Below are 22494 nucleotides of genomic sequence, written 5' to 3' on the forward strand. Positions count from 1 at the left end.
ATGAAGAATTAACAACAAATGGCCCCTGGCGGCCATGTTTTTCAACACACACCTGAACCATTTTTTAACTCGTCAAAGATATCATTGGGACAAATCTTCTGACAAAGTTTCATAAAGATCCGACAATAAATGTGGCCTCTATAGATTTAACGAGGCAAATATTCATGTCGCACAATGGAAGACAGACAATTGACAAAAGGTGATCACAAAAGTTCACCATGAGCAAAAAATATTATGCTCATAAAGATTGTCACCATGTTTGAAGACGATAATTATTATAAAAACTAATTGAGTAAAACAAAATCAAGATATGATAACAACATTTGTACTCAGCAAGTGTCATTCAAATTGAACTAAAAATGTGACTAAAAGTATTCACAATGTTTCACTATAAACAACTGTAGACATACAAAAAACTACCACCCCCTACGAGTCTTTTAACAAACATGAACTATTTATTTTCAGACTCACCTTGCAATTATATTTCCAATAAAAAAAATCAATACATCCATTTTTAAACAAAAATCTTTGATAATCACACAAAACAATTCAGACATTTTCAGGGCTATAGATAACTTTTGGGGTATATTGGGTAATCACCCCCTGTTTTTGACAATAGGGTTTTTGTTAATTCAATAGAGTTTTAGCAAAAATGTTCACCGCCTAATTTTGAGCTTATTTGAGTTTCACCCCCGGTTTTTTAACTCAATTGGGTAAGTTAGGGAATGACACATATAATATAAAACAAATGTTCTATGGTTACTATATTATTTACACAAATGGAATTTAAAAAGGTACCTGTACATAACAACAAACAATTACGTTAGTAGAAATCAGATGGGTATACGAATAATTACAACAATACCCCAAAGATTGATAACCACTGTAAAGACTGCCTTCTTTTCTTTATAGGATGGCTTATTAACTATCAGGTGCATTTTTGTACGGAAAATAACCAGTCTTAAAAATACGCAAGGTGTTCCTAAGCATTGCGTTTTGTGACGCAAGTATTTTTACTGGAATTACGTTATTAAATTTGTATTTGTGTTTATGTACGCTTTATATTGAATTTAATTATGTTTTTGGTTATTTTAATTGCGTATTAACGCAAATACGCTTGTTATCTATAGCCCTGACCTCATCAATAAACTGTGTGCCTCAAAATTTATATCTTCTCTTATCTACAGTGCCACACATCAAAGAAATAGCACAACAAGATATCAAGTTGCTGATCTAATCAAAGCGCTGAAGGCACTGAAGTTGTTCGCTATTGCAAAATTTTAGACGCAATTCATTTTTTCAAAATTAATCGCAAGTTTGAAATGAACACACGCCATTCAAATTTATCAAGAATGTGTCATAATGCACGGGTCGAGCTTTGTGTGCACTTTTTGTCATCCTATTTATTTCATAGAGATAACTTAGACAAAATAACAACAACATGGCTCTTTTTGGACGTTCTGAAAGCATATAAAGTATGATGAAAAAATAGAACTGAATATAAAGACAATTTGCAATCACCATCATATTAAATGAATATTGTTGGAATATCGCATACCTATCTCACTAAGAATATAATTTCCCTGTACAAAACTTTTGATTTTTGACACCAGAAACAAATTCAAAATAAACAATAAGATAATTGATGAAAATAAATAAAAAATACATCTGCGAGCAATACTTTTTACTCATGAATTAGGTAGTCATAAAGACAGCCCTGTTGACCCGTACATTTTTGTTTATGAATTATTTTTTACCTGAGCAGTTAACAACTTTGTCAACAACTCTGATCTAAACATAGGTATAGAGCACTAATGCGCTTTTTCGGCGTAGCTGTTTTACTCAGCTTTTCATATTACTGACTTTTACATAATGCCAACAGACAAACATGAATATTTTTGAATATTTCATAGGCTGATTCGAGATACAACCTCTGAACTTTGGCTGCATCACTGTGTCTGTGCTCAGTACAAAGGATGTAGCACTGTTCAGTGTAAGGAATTTCGGACTACCGGTACTCTCTGTATGTTCAAACGACACAAATTATGGCCCAGTTACAATTACGCGTTAAAATCCATCACGCAGAATTTCAGTTTTGCATTCAAGATGAGAAAACAATCATTACCGAAATATTATTGTCACCATAAGACGAAATAGTTTAATTATCAAACCACAATGTTTGGTGTAGTTGGTCAGCACGTCTGGAAAGCGTTCCTGAACGTCTGGATAGGCTGTCATTATTAACAAGTTGTCCATTTTGAATTCAATTTTGTATCAAAAAGCATTGTGCTCAAATGTGCCATTTACAATTTGCAATGAGATTTTTAATGACCCTTGTCATGCGAAAATGGGTCTTATTCCATATGCACCCATCATATATATAATATATAGCCCACTCAGCCTGCGCATCTCTCAGTCTGGTCAGGAGATACATAATGATATCATAACATATTGAGTGATTTTATAGCATTCAGCATTGCCTCTGACCTGACTGTGCAAATGCACATTTTGGGTTTAACAAACTGCTGGCCGAAACGCATAAGATCCATTTTCAAATGACGCGGCTATGAAGGTGTGATTTAATTGTGTCGAAAAACTGCGTATATATCAAATATTAACATACTTTTTTCTATAGTGAAGAAATATACTCATAATAAGGCATGTGAGGACACATATGATGTGCACTCCCGTAGTATATTTTGTATCTACTTACACCAAAGACCTATAGATTAAATTATATCCTATAGGTATTTGCTAACACTAATGTGTGCTTTGACAATGCTAACACACATTTCATGCGTTGAATATGCAACTTACACGTGAAAAAATACAACACAATAGTAAAACTTTTGTTTTCGTTTTATTTATTTATTTTGAAAAGTAAATTGCAAACTTTATTTCCAAGTCTGCGTATATGCCGACTACATTTTTAAAAGATATTTCTTGTTATATTTAGTTGTTTTCAGTTTTAGCGATTATAAAGCATTTTTGAGGTTGTCTAAAGTATGCCTGTAGTTATTGGTGAACTCATGTCCAGAGGTTTATAAATTGAGAACTGTGAATAGGAGGTTTTTGCGTGACATCACAAGAGGGGTTTTCCGTTACTAAAATTAGATTGGCCGTCAACCCTTTCCATCGCGGCCATTAACATTGTATAAGAATAAAGGTCGTCAATGACTAAATACTGACAATTTCACACAAACAAACTATAAATACATGTATTCTTTCTTAAAGTGAGACTTTAATGAATGATATTTCAAAAATAATAAAACATATAATAATTCAATTATAATTATAAGTGGTGTGAATGCGAAAGTGTAATTTATCATCAGCGATTGAAATAAATTGTAAGAGGTGCATTGAATGTTATAAAACAAAGCCCTAAAAAGCGACAAACATTACATTTTTTTAATGTAGTTTTAATTTTCTATTACATTGAATGAATTTGCGTTTTGTTTTCATTGAATGAAAATATTAATAAATTTAATAAGCATTCAAACGGAAAAAAAACCTGCATATTTTGAAAATTGAACTGAACTGGCATGTAGGCCTACATGTATCTTGAAAACTCTTTACTAGTGTTAATGAGCGATACAAATCTAGCATTTTATGATACCATAAAATATATATATATAATTTATTTTACGCAAGTATTTTATATCCCTACTATGATCAAACCTGTTTGCATGTTTTCATTATGATGTTTGGAACACTGCAGTAACGCACGATCTTTACACGTTATAGCGGAGTTTACATTTGCATGTACCCGTTAAATACATTGTGTAGCAGTAAATTTGTAAAATATTTTTAATTCATAGTTATTAAACACTTTTCATTGTTATGTTTAAACTGGCTAATATACATTACACATTTTATAGTTCCTGTTAATAAATGTCGGACAAATATATTCAAATATTTTATTAAAGCAACTGTTAAGTATTTTGCTTAAATGACTGATGAATATGCCAATAGATGACATGGAGGTATCATAAATTGTGTTTAATGACCAAACTCATGTGGTTTATGCAGGGTCACGGCCGTTAATCACGCGCGCCACCTCTTTTTTGAGATGCATTAATAAATGAGCCAATGCAACTTCCGAGTTGGCGCTCAGGCCAGGATGTTTTGAAATTTAACGGATAAATTTACAGGGTGATTAGGTTTAATATGTTTTTCAAAACATTTCGCAATATTTTAAATAATTGGCAAATGTAGTGCGATTCAGCATTATAAATTCATCTAAAAATGTACAGATACATACAATCACAACCCATTTGGAAACGTGAGGACCTTTCTAAGTTGTGGCATGGTAGAATTCGTAAAAGAAAATCGATGTTTTTTGCCTGTGTGACGAGCAAATTCCTGCCAATTAAATCGCTCATTATATAAAACGATTGCTTTGAATGCGTGCACAAAAACATCGGCTTCTAGCCAATCTAATAGATAAATTTGCATTTTTCCAAAAGAGATGGAGCCAATGCCAAGGAGGTGGCGCTCAGATTAGGAGGTGGCGCCAATGCACATTAATAGCTATTTTAAAGTGAAATATTTTATGTTATGGTTTCTATTATTTTTACAGGACTTACATTATGTTTTGTAAGTTGACTACTTCAGCACATTTGCGTCGTGTGCGTTTTAAATTACAAGAAGTAGTTTCTAATAATGTATTGATGGATTTAAACGTTTGTCTTTGTAAGATAACAACATTTAACATGTATTATAAAACAAGATGTGTTTGTGAAACACAATGTCCCCCTATATGACGTTTAACCTTGAAGGATGACCTTGACCGTGACCCTTCACCACTCAAAATGTGCAGCTCCATGAGATACACATGCATGTCAAATATAAAATTGCTAGCTTCAATATTGCAGAAGTTACATTACATGAGCAATTTTGACCCATATATTTGACCTAGAAGGATGACCTTGACCTTTCACCACTCAAAATGTGCAGCTCCATGAGATACACATGCATGCCATATATCAAGTTGCTATCTTCAATATTGCAAAAGTATTCATAAAATAAGCGATTTGGGCCACATATATTTGACCTCTGACCTTGAAGGATGACCTTGACCTTTCACCACTCAAAATGTGCAGCTCCATAAGTTACACATGCATGCCAAATATCAAGTTGCTATCTTCAATATTGCAAAAGTATTCATAAAACAAGGGCTGTTTGTAAAACATGCATGCCCCCCATATGGGCTGTCAGTTGTAGTGGCAGCCATTGTGAGAATACGTTTTTTTGTCACAGTGACCTTGACCTTTGACCTAATGTAAGTTATCATCCGGAAACCATTGTACTATTTCGAGTCATTGTGACCTTGACTGAAAATCAATAGGGGTCATCTGCCAGTCATGATCAAGGGGGGAGTGAGAGGGGGGTATAATGTTTGTTTTTTTTTTTTGGGGGGGGGGGTGAGAGCGGGGTATACTGTGGGGTGTGGTTATTTATTAGATGTTTAAAAAATAAAAATTTTTGGGGGGGTGGGGGGGTAGGGGGTGTAGGGGGAGTGAGAGGGGAGGGGGGGGGGTGTAAACTGTGGTGTTGTGGTCATTTATTAGATGTTTAAAAAAAAAATTGGGGGGTGGGGGATGAGAGGGGGTATAATGTGGGGTGTGGTAATTTATACGATGTTTAAAAAAAAATGTGGGGGGGGGTGGGGGTTGGGGGAGTGAGAGGGGGGTATAATGTGGGGTGTGGTAATTAATTAGATGTTTAAATTTATTTTTTTTTATTGGGAAGGGGCGGGGGGGGTGGGGGGGTAGGGGGTGGGGGTGAGAGGGGGTATAATGTGGGGTGTGGTAATTTATAACAGTGTTTAAAAAAAATGGGGGGTGGGGGGTAGGGGTGGGGTAGGGGGTGGGGGGGGGGTAGGGGCTGGGGGTGAGAGGGGGTAATAATGTGGGGTTTGATTTTTTATTAGATGTTTAAAAAAATTTGGGGGGGGGGTGGGGTGTAGGGGGTTGTAGGGGGGAGTGAGAGGGGGTTATAATGAAGGGTTTGTGGTAATTTATTAGATGTTTAAAAAAAATTGGGGGGGGGAGGGGTAGGGGGAGTGAGAGGGGGTTTATAATGTGGGGTGTGGTAATTAATTAGATGTTTAAAAAAAAAAATGGGGGGTGGGGTGGGGGGTGGGTGGGGGGAGTAAGAGGGGTGTGGTAATAATTAGATGTTAAAAAAAAAATTGGGGGTGGGGGGTTGGGGGTGGGGTGGAGGTGAGAGGGGGCTATATGTGTGGTGTGGTAATTTATAGGGGGGGTAGGGGGTGGGGGGGTAGGGGGTGGGGGGTGAGAGGGGGTTTAATGTGGGGTGTGGTAATTTATAAGATGTTAAAAAAAATTGGGGGGGGAGGGGTAGGGGGAGTGAGAGGGGGTATAATGTGGGGTGTGGTAATTAATTAGATGTTTAAAAAAATATTTGTTTTTGAAAAAAAAAATTTGGGGGGGGGGTGGGGTGGGGGGGAGTAAGAGGGGTGTGGTAATTAATTAGATGTTTAAAAAATTATTTATTTTTTTTGGGGGGGGGGTTGGGGGGGTAGGGGGGTGGGGGGTGCGGGGGGGGTGATGGTGAGAGGGGGTATAATGTGGGTGTGGTAATTTATAGGGGGGTAGGGGGTGGGGGGGGGGGTAGGGGGGGGGTGGGGTGAGAGGGGGGTTTTAATGTGGGGTTGTGGTTATTTATTAGATGATGTTTAAAAAAAAATGGGGGGGGTGATATCCTCTATTCATTAAACATGAAATTTTAACCTATTGCATTTGTTTCCCCTGTATATAAGAAAGATATAATAGTGTATTACCTCCCCTGTCCTGCTTATATTTATATTAATCAACAAAATTAAACATTTACACAATATTTTATATACAAAATATACAAAAAAAATCATATTCTGATAATATTTTTACTGATCCACTTTATTTTACTCAAAGGATGATGTTTCATTGGACTGATAATTATAGATTTAGGATTACAGACCAGTTGCTTCAGTTATATTGTTCAGAGTTCGCCCTGTTGGCCGTGTATGCATTCTTGAGTTATTACTCAAAAACCATTTTACTATTTCAGGGTCACCGTGACCTTGACCTTTGACCTAGTGACCTCAAAATCAATAGGAGTCATCTGCGAGTCATGATCAATGAACCTATGAAGTTTCATGATCCTAGGCCCAAGCGTTCTTGAGTTATCATCTGACAACCACCTGGTGGACAGACCGACAAACAGACTGACAGACAGACCGACATGAGCAAAGCAATATACCCCCTCTTCTTCGAAGGGGGGCATAATAAGCGATTTGGGCCACATATATTTGACCTCTGACCTTGAAGGATGACCTTGACCTTCCACCACTCAAAATGTGCAGCTCCATGAGATACACATGCATGCCAATATCAAGTTGCTATCTTCAATATTGCAAAAGTATTCATAAAATGAGTGATTTTGACCACATACATTTGACCTCTGACCTTGACCTTTCACCACTCAAAATTTGCAGCTCCATGAGATACATATGCATGCCAAATATCAAGTTGCTATATTCAATATAGCAAAAGTTATTGCAAAATGTTAAAGTTGGCGCAAACCAACCAACCAACCAACCAACCAACAGACCAACAGACAGGGCAAAAACAATATGTCCCCCACTACTATAGTGGGGGACATAAAAATGTTAACGCAAAAAGACCGAGCTATCTTCATTTTTTTCGGAGTTGATAGTGGGAAAAACAACATAAATGAGCCTAATTAAGATTCGTTGACCTTGGTCTTTTAGTAAATTAAGTATTTGGAATAACGGCCAAAAATCATTGTTCAATAATAAGTGTTATCTTATACTTATTTCGTGAATTATCATACTGAATACAAATATTGATGTCGATGCATTATTTTGATAACGTTGAACATTAAGTTATTGGTTTCATTGAGTATTACACATTTTTGGTATACATCGTACAATATGTTTTATTCATGTTGGCGACTTCTCAATTGAGTTGATCACTTATATATTTAAAAAACTACATCTAATTTATTATAGATTGTGTTTATGTTCTGTAAAGATTTGGTATGTTCGTTGAAAAATAATTTTAATATAACAAATAACATTATCTATGAAATGTACGTCATGTGATAATGTCATTGTGATACGACTGTTAATTGATACATCCTGCATTAGCTGCCACCTCCTATCATTAGTGCCACCTCCTAAGCATTGGCTTCATCTCTTTTGGAAAAATGCAAAATTATATAATACGTCGGCAAGAAGTCCAATATTTTTGTGGATGCAGCATCTAATTTATGTTGTACGTAATTGTTTGATGCCGTTAGCGATTTAATTGGGTGGACATTTTCACGTCACACAGGAAAAACTCATTGAAATCCTTTTTAAAACTCCACCATTCCACAACTTATAAAGGTTCTCACGTTTTTAAATGGGTTGAGAATGTAAGTGTCTGTACATTCTTGGACGAATCAATCTTTTCCCTGAATTGCACTACATTGCCCGATTTTAAAAATAATGCGAATTATGTAGAAAAAAACATGTGAAATCTTATCACCCTGTAAAAGTGTCCATTAATTTCCAAACATACAGGCCTGAGCGCCACCTCGGGAGTTGCACTGGCTCATTTATTAATGCATCGCAAAAAAAGAGGTGGCGCGCGTGATTAACGGCCGTGGGGTATAAGTCCCTGGGTTTATGACACCCTGTTTTCTTAGTAATTAATTGTCTTGACAGTATTGGATCATATCGAGATAATCGGTTGGTTTAACAAGGGGCAATTAAACACTGGGATAAAAATGCTGAAACAAAGAGTGTCAGAATTGGTGTGGACAATTAAATAAAAACAATTACAATTATCAAGGGGATTTAATTATTCTTTAACAAGGTAAGTTTTTACAGACATATAGGTTCAAATCAGTTTGTGTTGATTAAATAAAATCAATCTTTTTGTTAATTGTTTTCGTCCTTATTAATTTTGTGTTCGTTCATTGAAATCAATTTATTCTGAAAGAATTTTAATTTCTGAGTATTTTGTTGTTCTTAAAAAGGGTCGGGAATATGTGTCAAGTAGAAATTATTATGGTAACCTTATCACGATGCGGTTCATCAAATGCAAACAATAGACCAGTTCATTGTTATTGTTTTGATTCCCAATTTTCGTGCATGCGCAATGCACTGGTAGGCAAAAGCATGGGTAACAGTAACGCAAAACATATGGATAACGACACTTGTTTAGTCAATAAATCGAAAAGAAACTTCGAAAAAACAACACCTAAATAATATTTCAAAAATATAATATTAAGTAACAAAATAATTTATTAAGACATTTATATTTGCATCTTAAAAGAATGCGTCATTGGCATCAAAGTAAAGATCATCTGAAGACTGAAAGACCGACAATTTGACACAACAAAGAGCTTTATGCATAAGCCGCATTATCATTTGCAGAAAAGCTTAAATAAATTACAATAATGATACATCTGATTATAAAATTATAATTATCAAAGGCATGAGTACGCTAGAGTAATAAGAAATGAGTGGTAGAATGTGTCAGGGGTTAGTTGAAACAGGGACGTACTACTAGGCCATATTAAAAGCGAAGTGCATGACGATATTTACATGTAGTTTTAATTTGGATAGGTTTTGTACAGAGAATGACACTATTTAGGAATATTACAACTGAAAAACGCTACGTCACATGATGCAAATTGAACTGTGTAATCATGTATATTGTAAACTCGTTAAGTACTAGTGAGTATGAGTGTCATTAATCTTACATTTTAACACACATATATATACATGTTTATCTATATACATATTGTTTCATTATTATTTTTTTTTGAAAACATTATTTATCGCTGTTGGTGTCAAATGTAATTTCTGGTTTTTATGATGTTGTTTGTGCATTATCGTAACATTAAATCTTCATACGGAATGACAGAGTCTTAATTTACTGATACCCGCTAAATACGTTTAATGTTTTTTACGTACATTTTATAGATCTAATTAATAAATAATTTATGTTTCATAAATTAAACGGGCTAATATCTTTACGGTGTACTATTTCCGATAATCTATATTGGACATTACTTTAAATTTGTACAATATGTAACATATCTAATTTAAGCAACTGTTAAGTATTTCGGTGGTAAATTATTCAACCAAATGACTACTTAATACACCCAGAAAGCGAAGACATCTTGTCATCATCAATTGTGTTTAATGACCAGACTGTCATCTGCCACCCAGTGTGGTTTACGACACCCTGTTGTTAGTTAAGTCTGGACAATATCTCATCAAAACGAGATAATCGGATTATGCAGAACAAAGGGGCAATTTAACACCGAAATACAAAGGTTTACATGATTTTATGATGCAAACAATCAAAAGAAAAATATTGCATTTAATTTAATTAAATATTTATTTAATGTGTCAACAGTTTTAGTTTTCCCAGCTAAATACCATTAGGGTTAATTTCTATATGTTGTATATTTGGAATTGATCTATGTATTGCTTGTTTTCAATCATATTTGTTTCAGTAAAGTAGAACATCTTGTTGGCATGTTGAAAAATAAAATCTAAATATAATCGTTTAAATATAAATGATCACGCTATATTTCTCCCCATTGATTGTGTCTTTCTTTTGCCTACCAATGCAGTCCGGAAGTAAACACGCAGGTGCGTTAACTGGTCTATAGCAAAATGGCAGCAGTTTTGACGGCCAAAATTTAAGCATGCGCAAACGAGACGTCATTATCGGAATCCCCGAAACCTCCTATCCCTTGTCAAAAAATAACCCACTTTCATACCAAAACACACTTAAACCAACATAAAACTGTGTTTTTTCTGAGTTTTTCTTAGTGGAAGTTGGTTTTTGCTAATAAAAGTGAGTTTTATGTGCGCTAAACTGTGCTTAACTGAGTTTAAAGTTGGTTATTTTAAGAAGATGTGTGTTTAAGCGAGTTTTTTTCTATAAGAAGTCGGTTTTTTGAGTGTCAAAAGTGAGCCTTTTTATTTATGAGTTGGTTTATGTGTGTTTATGTGTGTCTTTTTGTTTTATAAGCGAGTCTTTTACAACAGAAGTTGGTCTTTTTTTAAACAGAAGTGGGTTTAAGCGAGTTTAAATTGGTCTTTTTGTTAATTAGTTGAGAGCTGCAACGAGGCTTAAAGACTCACTTTAACACACTTTTCAACAAGTTGGTCTTTTGTTTATTAATATAACTCATCAATGAAACAATAATTCTTCAACTGGGTCTTTGTTTGATGTTTATAGCCATAAATAATACAAGTCAATTGTAAAGGGGCTTTTTTACAGCTTGTTTGCCATTGTCCCTATTGTACATTTGTGTGCTCCCCATAATTTTTAGGGAATATTGGATGAAAATGGCTCTTTCAGAACATCACAGGTTCACAGATGGACAACAAGTATCACTGACAAAAACTATAACAATGGTCAAGCTTAGTTTTATACATGAAAATGAAAGAGTTTGTGTTTCACTTTGATTTTTTTCTTTATGTTTGTTTTTATTATAAACAATATCTTATTATTGTTTTATGTCTTAATTTTTTTTATTTTTTTTTTAAACAATCTTATATGATTGTTTATATTTGTTTAAAACAGTATTTACTTGTTAAATCTGCATATTTAAATAATTATGGTATTGAAAACATTATTTTGAAAATAATCTATTTATTTTTGTACATAAGTTATGCAAGATTTTGATATTTTCATATGATACCATCATATCCATTTTCTTAATTTGCAATAAAATAATAAAATGCCAAACATGACCTGTGTTACATAAACTGTCAACAAAATAACAAGACAATACCTAAAAACACCCTTATTTCACACCACTAACAATAAACAGATAATAATCTGTCAGGCATTCAGAGCTAAACAGGGTACTGATTATCTAGGGGTAGATAAGGCTACTGATGGGGTTTGCCTAGAGATAAGGCTGTGTGGAATGAGATATGAGGCTTTTGATTGGCTAGGAAGAAAACAACAACTTTTGAAAAACAAGCTGGTGTCAGCAATTGAATATTGAGCTAAATTTAATTCAGCAACATTAATATAAAGAAGTGAAAGACTTATAATGGTGAAATTCTGTCAGCATGAAGTATTGTGTGATGAAAACAATGTGTTTTTTACTGCAATGTTGAAATCAACAATAAGTTGGTTGGAAAGGAGGTTGAACTGCCTGTTGTTGTTTTTTTGGAATACTGAAGAACAGTTTTAAGAGGTATGTATTGTCATTTCTTCATCCCTTTTTTATTTAGTTTATTGAATTCATTATGATCATTATCATATTTATGTATTGTCACTAGGAAATGTAAATGGATAAGTTATTGTATTGCAATTTAAAGGAAAAACAACACAATTTGAAGCAAAAATAGATAAACTTGCACATGAAAAAGTGTAAATGTTGTGTACAGTGAATAATTATGGTTGTGTTTCATGGTTATTGTCATCTTAAATTTTATTTATAGCTATTTCTGGTTATAACTGAACGGATTTCTTTCCCTCATACTTAATTAGAACTTATATATTTTAATTTTGAAGGTTAAACTCTTGCCACAAGGCAAAATTGACATTGATGGCCTTCGGAAGATCCTTTGGAAAGAATGTGCATCATCGCCTGCCTGATGTATGGACTTTTATACCTGGTTTTTACCCTGCACAAGCTGGCAAACTTGAGGGGAACAAGAGTGGGAAAACCTCGCCCTGTCCTTGACCAAGAAAGCTCGATTTGTTGAGAGGTAAACTATACAGGTTATTGCATTTACAATGCCACCAGACCACACAGCCAAATGAGACCACGCATCTTGGTACATTTTCAAACTGCATTTTCTACCAAACGCAATTTCTTTTAATAATTGATGAAAAGTGCTAAGTCACATGTGATCACGGGATTAACATTTCAAAAATTAACAAACAAAAACAACAAGCAAATAACTTAAATTTATTACTATTAAAGCAACAAGATTACCATAACAGCAATATTTCATAGTTAAGACGTGGAACGAAAACATAACCAATCATCATGTTTGAAGAATGCCTTGCCCTTTTGAAAGTGATATGGTATTAATCCTTTGCAGATCAACTGGCATAAGAGATGCTCAAGAGAAGAAGGACACAAGCAGCATCAATGGTACATGTCGCTCCAGCACCTGCTTTCCAGGTCTCTCTACCAGCTGCTTTCCAAGTCCCTCCACCCGCCAAGATCAGGTCTAGGTCCCTGCACTGGCTGCTGTCCAGGTCCCCTAGCAGTCAAGGTCTCTCCAGTGGCTGCTGTGCAGGTCCCAACACCGTATGCCGTCAAGGTCCCTCCATAAGCTGAAATCCAGGTTCCTCATTCCACTGCGGTTCAGGTACCTTCAACAGCTGAGATCCAGGTCTCTGCAGCAGCTGCGGTCTAAATACTCCACCCGCAGTGGTTCACTGCGGTCAACCTTTTGCTTTAAAATCTTCCATAAATGTCTATTATTGTATAATGTATTGTAAAAATAATCTGTTTGTATTAATTTGCGGTGTACTATTTTTGTCATATAAACATAATTTTCGTACACATTGTGTGTTTTTTCCTTTTAACCACATGGAGCTCATAATGAAATGTTGTAATTGCTTCACAAAAACCATTTTTTCTAGAACATATCAGTCCAAAATTATTGTTTTCACACTGCAAAATCCCACCTAAGGCTCACAAAAAACCTACTTTCTTAAAAAAACTCACTAAAACACTGTTAAAACCCACAAAAATCAACTTACCCAAACCCACAAATTGCTTTTGTTTTCTTCACAGATAAAATACTGTTAATAACTAGGTTTAAAGCGAGTTAAAAGCATGTTTTCACTGTGAAAAAAACTAAGAAAGGCGTGCTTTCAGCTCACTTTTCGCTCACTTAAAAACCGTGTTTAGCCTGCTTATAGCTCACATTAAAAACACACATTTTACCCACTTAGAACCAACTCCACAGACAGAAGTTGGTCTAAGCATGTTTAAAATACCTCAAAAAAACAACTTGTAGAAAATCATACTCACTTTAAACACACTTATTAGATGATTAAAAAACCCACTATGTTGGTTTAAAGCGAGTTAAACCAAGATTTAACTCAGAAAAAACCAAGTCAGTAAGCTAAAAAACCCAGTCGGTAAGCTAAAAGCGTGTCTGAAAACCCGCTTTGAGCAAAGTGCAAATACCCCAGAGTGAAACACAGCTGCCTGAAGAAAACTCACTTTAAACCCACTTAAGACGGTTAAAAAACCCACTATGTTGGCTTTAAGCGAGTTAAACCAAGATTCAACTCAGATAAAACCAAGTCGGTAAGCAAAAAGTGTGTTTAAAAGACTCGCTTTTAGCTCGGTGCCAATACCGCAGGGTTTAACCCAGTTTAAAACTGGGTTATAACCGGATTTTGCTCACTTTTTTGACAAGGGATATAAACAAGCTTAACCTTCTATTAACCTTCTACTAATGCGTTGCTAGCATCCGTAAATACAGAAGAGCTCTGATATCTGTTGAGAACAAAAGAACGTTTCCCAGAAATCCCCTCTGCAGAAGCATGAACGAGGTTACAAAACAGACCATTGGTATTATTATTTTAATTAATTGTTTTTTATATTCGGTTTTAGCGATTATGAAGCATTTGTGTTGTTGTTAATCGTATCGCTGAAGTTATTGCTGAACTCATGTTCAACGTTTTATAATTGAAAATATAAACAAGCGTAACTATTTGCGTTTGTTTTCCCGAATCTATTAATAGCCTAAGATTATGAATTACCTGTACTACGTCATTGAGGTGTATGTGAGAGCAAGGAACGACAACTCTGCGTGGAGATTGCCGTGCAATCGTACTCTCCCTTGTTAATCGGCAGCCACATCTATTAATAGCCTCAGATTTATGAATGAGCTGAGCAAAAATACTATGTCACGAAGATGCAGCAGAAAGTGGACTTTTTTAATCATTCATAAACAATCTCTTCCGCGACACGTATAATACAATCATAGTTTATTGATTCTTTTCTATATAAGCTCTGTTCGAAACTATTACATTTAACACGATATTCATATAATGTTTCCATTTGTGAATGAATATAGTTGGAGAACTAAAACCTGTTGCATAAATTATACAACTCTTTTTCGCGCGGATACGGCGTGTGTGGCGTTAGTAGGCTCTCCGTATATAAGGCGAACCGACTTGAATTTTGAGCAACGACATAAGCTGGTCGCTAAGCGACCAACTAAAAACAGAACACTAGGTTCACTCAGAAATGCGTATTGATTTTGTGCTCAGGCAGCTGATAAGGGTCAGTTGGAGTAATTAAGTGTGCATTCATGATTGGAATTCAAACAGTTCAAGCTATGAACAGTTTTTTCTCACTAAAGTAATTTTCTGCGAAATAAATATTACTACATTAAACTTTGAGAATATTTGACTAGAATGTAAACAAGGTTTTATTATAGCCATATAAGGAAAAATGCCCCGCCCCCTGGTAGCCATGTTTTTCAACCAATCCAAACCATTTTCAAACTCGTCCAAGATATAATTAGGATGAATCTTCTGACAAAGTTTCATGAAGATTGAACAATAAATGTGGCCTCTAGAGTGTTTATAACAAGGTTTTACAAATTTGAAAGCCATATATAGCCATACATGTATAAGGAAAAATGCCCCGCCCCATGGTAACGATGTTGTTTCAAGCAACCGGAACCATTTTCAAACATGTCCAAGATATCATTTGGACAAATCTTCCGACCAAGTTTCATGAAGATGACAATAAATGTGACCTCTAGAGTGTTAACAAGGTTTTACTATAGCCGTATTTAAGAGTTTATTTATTTTTATCATATTTTCACGTTTTGACCAGAAATACTTTTTTTTAAATCCAGACTAAGAAAGTATGTGCTACAAGAATGTTCTTCAGTTGGAAAACTTACTGTAAATAAATAGCTCATTTTTATATACCAATATTAATACATGTAGTTGTATTTTTAAGTCATTAAGCATTCAGAGCTACATCCAAGTTGTAGAATATTTACAGAGCTAGGAATTTACACTGTAGATTATTGGACGCATATATACGACACTAAAAATTCCACTGTAGATTATTTGGACGCATATACACTATTGAGTTTCTTCTCATAAAAACATGATCTTAATTATCTATATTTGTTTGTCCATTTGAAGATTGTTTAAGGACACAATATAACAATTATAACACAATGTTTTAACAGTTTTACTTACAACATTTGACAAGTTTTCGTTTAAGTGTTTATGTTTATCACTAGTTATTCAAAAACAAGCCATATTTTGAAAGTAATGTATGAAGATGTTCTGTTAAAATGATCTGGTAGTAAACCAATGTTATCAAACCAGGGCAATACAATTGTTTGGATGCTGTCATGAGTGCATTGCAATCAACTCAACTTTAGGAAATCGAGTAAAAAAAAATAAAAAATTAAAGTAACAACATATCCTGTGAAGTTAATGTTCACTTGTATATTTCAAATAACAATTTCAAAATATTCAAATTCCCTGAGTAAAACATCCAAACCAGAGGCCAGGAAGTTCAAACATCTAGTATTTATAAGTTTACATGTACGTAGCCCTGAGTGTGTCAAAGGCTGAGTTTGGTATAAATATTGACTGTTAAGTTTCTGTACATATAGTGCTAGATAAAAATGCTATTAATGATACAGTTAGAGAAAAAATGGTGTCAGAAAGAAAGAAGTCAAAATGTAACATATTACTAAACTGTCAAAAATTCCTATATTTTTCTTGAAAAATGGCTCAAAACTCCTATATTTATGCTGTTATAATTATTTACAATATTAAATAATTGTTTTTATATTTTCAGGTTACTATGGTCACATCATCCACAACACACAGTCACAATACTGGCCACTTAGCCAGAGAAGTTATGAAAGTCGGAGAAGAGATCAAATCCAGTGTCGCCAACAATCGTGGGAACCCAGGTCAACTTTTGAGTGAAACATCCAGTATGTGTATTAGTGGCTGCTGGTGAGCCAGACACATTAAAACATGTTGTTAGACGAATTAAACGTGAAAATACAACACCAGAACCAGCAAATGTAACAGAAATACCCGAGATTCCTGAAGAGTTCACAACCACTGGTGGGGTTGGATAAGATACCATTCTTACTTTATGACAATTACAAACCAGATCAGGAAAATGAAAACAGAATTGTAATATTTGGAACTGAGTTGGGATTAAAACATTTATGTGATAGTGATAAATGGTACATGGATGGAACATTTGGAACCGCTCCTAAACAATTCAAACAGCTGTTCATCATTAGACCTGCTGTCAGTGACGTGTTTGTGACGTGTGTGTATGCATTCCTACCGAACAAACAACAGTCTACGTATGAAGAAGTGTTCGACGCTGTGATGGATGCTTGTGACGGATATGAACTCACACCAAATCCAACTTCAGTCTCTTGTGACTTCGAAATATCAATCCACAGAGCTATCAACATTATGTTAGGTCCTCAGGTAAATATCCAGGGTTGTTTTTACCACCTTATGCAGCCAACATGGAGAAAACTGCAAAGTGATGATCTGTCAGTTCTGTACAAAGAAGATGATTCTATTAAACACTTCTGTGGAATGAGCGATGGGTTGGCATTTTTGCCAACAGACTGTGTGCAGGAGGGAATGCGGTACCTGCGCTCAGTTGAGCCAGAAGAACTCCTTGAAATATTGGAATATTTTGACACTTATTATGTTAGTTGCCCTTACTATTCAACCCAGGAGTCTTGAGGAGTGATCATTAGTGGCCCTTACCATTCAACCCTGGGGTCTTGAGGAGTGATCAAAATTACCCGAACAAACAATCTGAGGTATCCAGTTGATATGCGGAATGTGAATAAAGTGACTCTGAATGACGGGTATGTACCAACAATATTTGTGAGTCTTGGAACAATGGATTCGCCTATCTAGTAGGACAGAAGAACCCCAGTCTGTGGTATTGTATGAGTAGTATTCAGAAGGATCAGATCAATGTGATGACAGAACTTGAACGGTTGAGACAGAGTGATCAAGTGAGGAAATGGGGTGATGAGTGAAGTGAAACAGTACCAACAGAAATTGAAGAGTCTGTGTCAACAGTTCTGGGAGGGAAAGAAGACTGACGTCTCTGCATTTCTGCAGGCGCTTGGACATTTGATCAGATTTAAAATTTGATGACAATGTAAGTTTTGAAAAGTGAAATATGAGAGGATGTCTAAAGTGTGCAAATAATATCATGTATTTGATTTTATTATATGAGTTGTTCCAGTAAGACTGATTAAAATTGTTCAATGGTTCAATGGGTTAGAATGTATATTATTGCATTAATTAATTCCAGTAACAATTTCTAGTTTTTCATATAATATAATGTGTTTTCAATTTACAATAATCATTAAATGGATTTATTGTTATAATATAAAATATTCAGGCTGTCAAGTGACCCTTTATCAAAAAGTAGGAAAAAATAGGAACTACTTTTGCAAAAAAAAGAAGCAAAAAAGTAGTAACTTTTCCCTCAAAAGTAGGAATACATAGTACACAATCTTTAGATACAGGTCCACGAAACATAGCTTGAAACAGAGCATGAGTGCCATCACATGTTTTGTACCGGTACCCACTTGAAGCTACCTTAAGGGCCCAGAGGATTTCAGCCTTTTGTATCTGTTTCTTGTGTGATGGATGTACTTGCATACAGATACATTTATCCCCACCACCCTGAGAGCTGCGTGGCTTTGGAGCACTTCCAAACAAACGCTTTTGTGAATTATCATGCATGTTTTTCATATTTTCCTTGTGATTTTGTCCATCTGCATGACTTATCAGTTGATTAGCACCAGAATTACTACACGAGATGGACTTCATGCAGGCAGTACAATATCCTGCAAAGTGTTTTTCCACTGTTGTCCAACTTCTCCATCCATGAAGGGTTAAACTTTGTTTTCCCACTAGGCATTTTAGCACTTAAAGTGTATCTATGATAATTAAGCTTCAAGCAAAGCTACCCTGTTAAAGAAGTATAGTTAGATGCTGTCCATTTTGGTGTCTCATCAAATAAGTGGTTTGAGATCTTCTGTGTATGGATATAAAAATGGTTATATATTGTGCATGTTATATCCTTAAGCAGAAGATCAAATTTATTTAGTGATACACCAACTTGTTGTACAAGATTAATACTAGTATATAAAGCAGTGTCAATGCTTTGCTACTGCTTCATTTTGAAACCTTTAAATTGACAATAGGGTGCAGTTATAATGACATAAGTTATATTTAAAATGACTGGTCATTGCAGAGCAGATTATGCAACTGGAGATAGGATCTTATCACCTGACATCTTTTATGACATCATTGATTGGTCAATGAAACAGTTGCACTACATTGTTTATTCCAGTTTCAAACTAGCAAATTTGTTGAATTGATATCCCCCGCCAATATGCTTCTGGACACAAAAGTGTTATATTTAACACTAAAAAAGCATTTTTTAAGATACAAAGGGCCATAAATCTATTATTAACAGATGGTGTACAATGCCATTTGGCGTGCATCAACATCTTATCCACATATATACTCATACCAAGTTTTAATGAAATCCGCAAAAGCACTTCCAAGATATGGCTCATATGACAGACAGACAGACAGACAGACAGACATGGCTCATATGACAAACAGACAGACAGACAGACATGGCTCATATGACAGACAGACAGACAGACATGGCTCATATGACAGACAGACAGACAGACATGGCTCATATGACAAACAGACAGACAGACAGACATGGCTCATATGACAGACAGACAGACAGACATGGCTCATATGACAGACAGACAGACAGACATGGCTCATATGACAAACAGACAGACAGACAGACATGGCTCATATGACAGACAGACAGACAGACATGGCTCATATGACAGACAAGGGCGATAGTTAAGCACCGTTGTGGTCAACACAGGCATGGTGGCCAGTATTAACAAATCTCATCAAATGACAATGTCATTACTTCCAAGTCGCGATATACTGAGCCTGGCACACAAATCGAGCAAACTTCATCCGTTAACAAAAATGAAATTGGCTGCTTTCGATATATCTGGAGAGCTTTGCAAAAGCAGGGCATACCGAAACAACCAAGATACCTTATTGTCGAGTCATGGAGAATTAGCACGCGAAAACAGTGTGAAACATATCTGAAACAAGAGGGCCAAGATGGCCCTAGTTCGCTCACCTGAGAGGAGTCGGTTCATTCAATCTTTACCTAATGTCAAACTTGACCTAGATATTTTACCAGACAAAACTCCTGGTCAAGTTTCATCATTATTGAACCAAAACTCTGGCGTAGGGAGTGTTTTTGTTTTTGTAAGATTTGAAATGGTGACCTATATTTTGAGTTGACCCCCCTTACCAAACATAAAACTTTGCTAACAAGGATTTTGTATAATATAATGAAAATTTGGACAATCTAAGGGCAATAATTATGGCATTAATTATGTGATTTTGCTCATCATCAAACTTGACTGAGATCTTTCAGCAACTTTGATAAAGAATGCTTGAGAAATGTGAATGCTAGAGTGTTTACAAACCAAATGTGGACGGACGGACAGCGGACAAAGACCAATCCTAAAACCTCACCTGAGCAATCAGGTGAGCTAAAAAGTGTGTTTCACCGATCTGAGCCATTTTCCAACTTGTCCATGAAATCAATAAAACCAATGTATTGACTAAGTTTCAAGATGATTAGGCAAAAAATGTGACTTCTATAGTGTTCGATCACAAGGTTTCTCTCTATATAGTCACATAAGGAAAACTGCCCCACCCCCTGGCAGCCATGTTTATTGACCCATCAGGACCATTTGCAAACTCATCTGAGATATATATAAAACAAATATATTCACCAAGTTTCATGATGATTGGGCAAAAAATGTGACTTCTAGAGTGTTCACAAGCTTTTTTTTACTATATTAATAAAAGAAAACTGCCCCCCCCCCCGGACAGCCATGTTATTCAACTGACCGAAACCATTTTCCAACTCAAATCGCCTATCAAGGAAACAAATGTTCTGAACAAATTTCATGAAAATTGGGCAAAAAATGTGACTTCTAGAGTGTTTACGAACAAATGTGGACTGACGGACGGTCGACGGACAAAGACCAGTCACAAAAGCTCACCTGATCAATCAGGTGAGCTAAAAACAACAGCTGTCACCATAGGATGACATATGCCCCCTATAAACGCTTTGATAGAAGTTATAGCATTTTTCGAATCCTAAACGCAGATTTCGAAACCAAAACGTGGACCCTAAGTTCAAGCTCAAGGTCACAGGGGTTAAAATTTGAATGCGTATGGAAAGGCCTTGTCCATATAAACATGCATACCAAATATGAAGGTTATATCTCAAGGGACATAGAAGTTATAAGCATTTTTCGAAACCTAAACGCAGATTTGGAAACCTAAACGCGGAATCTAACTTCAAAGTAAAGGTCACAGGGGTAAAAAAATTTGTGCATATGGAAAGGCCTTGTCGATATACACATGCATACCAAATATGAAGGTTATATCTCAAGGGACATAGAAGTTATGAGCATTTTTCGAAATCTAAACGCAGATTTTGAAACCTAAACGGGGACCCTTAGTTCAAGGTCAAGGTCACAGGGGTAAAAAATTGTGTGCCTATGGAAAGGCCTTGTCCATATACACATGCATACCAAATATGAAGGTTATATCTCAAGGGACATAGAAGTTATGAGCATTTTTCGAAACCTAAACGCAGATTTCGAAACCTAAACGTGGACCCTAAGTTCAAGGTCAAGGTCACAGGGGTGAATAAATTTGTGCGTATGGAAAGGCCTTGTCCATATACACATGCATACCAAATATGAAGGTTATATCTCAAGGGACATAGAAGTTATGAGCATTTTTCGAAACCTAAATGCAAAGTGTTATGGAAAGACGGACAGTCCGATCACTATTTGCCCCCTTTTCTTCGAAAAGGGGCATAAAAACATCCAACCTCAAATAACAATTAACACATAAATGAAACACAACTACACTGTATCATTATGAAAACATTAATAATCAAAGGGGAGTAACTACTGTAAACTTAAATGCAATATTTAGAAGAGTTGTCTCGCATGTTACATGATCTTAATTCGTGATTGTTTGCAAGCCTTTTTACTATATAAATATAAGGAAAACTTCCGTGCCCCTGGCAACCATGTTTTTCAACAGACCGGAACCATTTTCAAACTTAACTCACGTATCTAGGAAACAAAAGTTCTGACAAAATTTCATGAAAATTGGGCCAAAAATGTCACTTCTAGAGTGTTGACATGATTTCACTATATACAAATAGAGAAAAATGCCCCGCCCACTGGCAGCCATGTTTTTTCACCGATCTGGACCATTTTCGAACTCGTCTGACATATCAATAAAACAAATATTTTGACCAACTTTCATGATGATT

At 35.4% G+C, this 22494-nt stretch overlaps 1 protein-coding gene across 1 annotated transcript; it reads left to right on the forward strand.

Moving 5' to 3' along the window:
• Positions 1-17001: 17001 nt before the first annotated feature.
• On the forward strand, positions 17002-18283 carry LOC127861860 (uncharacterized). Its single transcript, XM_052400577.1, has one exon. The coding sequence runs from the start codon at positions 17271-17273 to the stop codon at positions 17787-17789; it is 519 nt and encodes a 172-aa protein (XP_052256537.1). The 5' UTR covers positions 17002-17270; the 3' UTR covers positions 17790-18283.
• The last annotated feature ends 4211 nt before the right edge of the window (positions 18284-22494 follow it).

Source organism: Dreissena polymorpha, chromosome 16, assembly GCF_020536995.1.
Source record: "Dreissena polymorpha isolate Duluth1 chromosome 16, UMN_Dpol_1.0, whole genome shotgun sequence".
Classification (NCBI taxonomy): Eukaryota; Metazoa; Mollusca; class Bivalvia; order Myida; family Dreissenidae; genus Dreissena; species Dreissena polymorpha.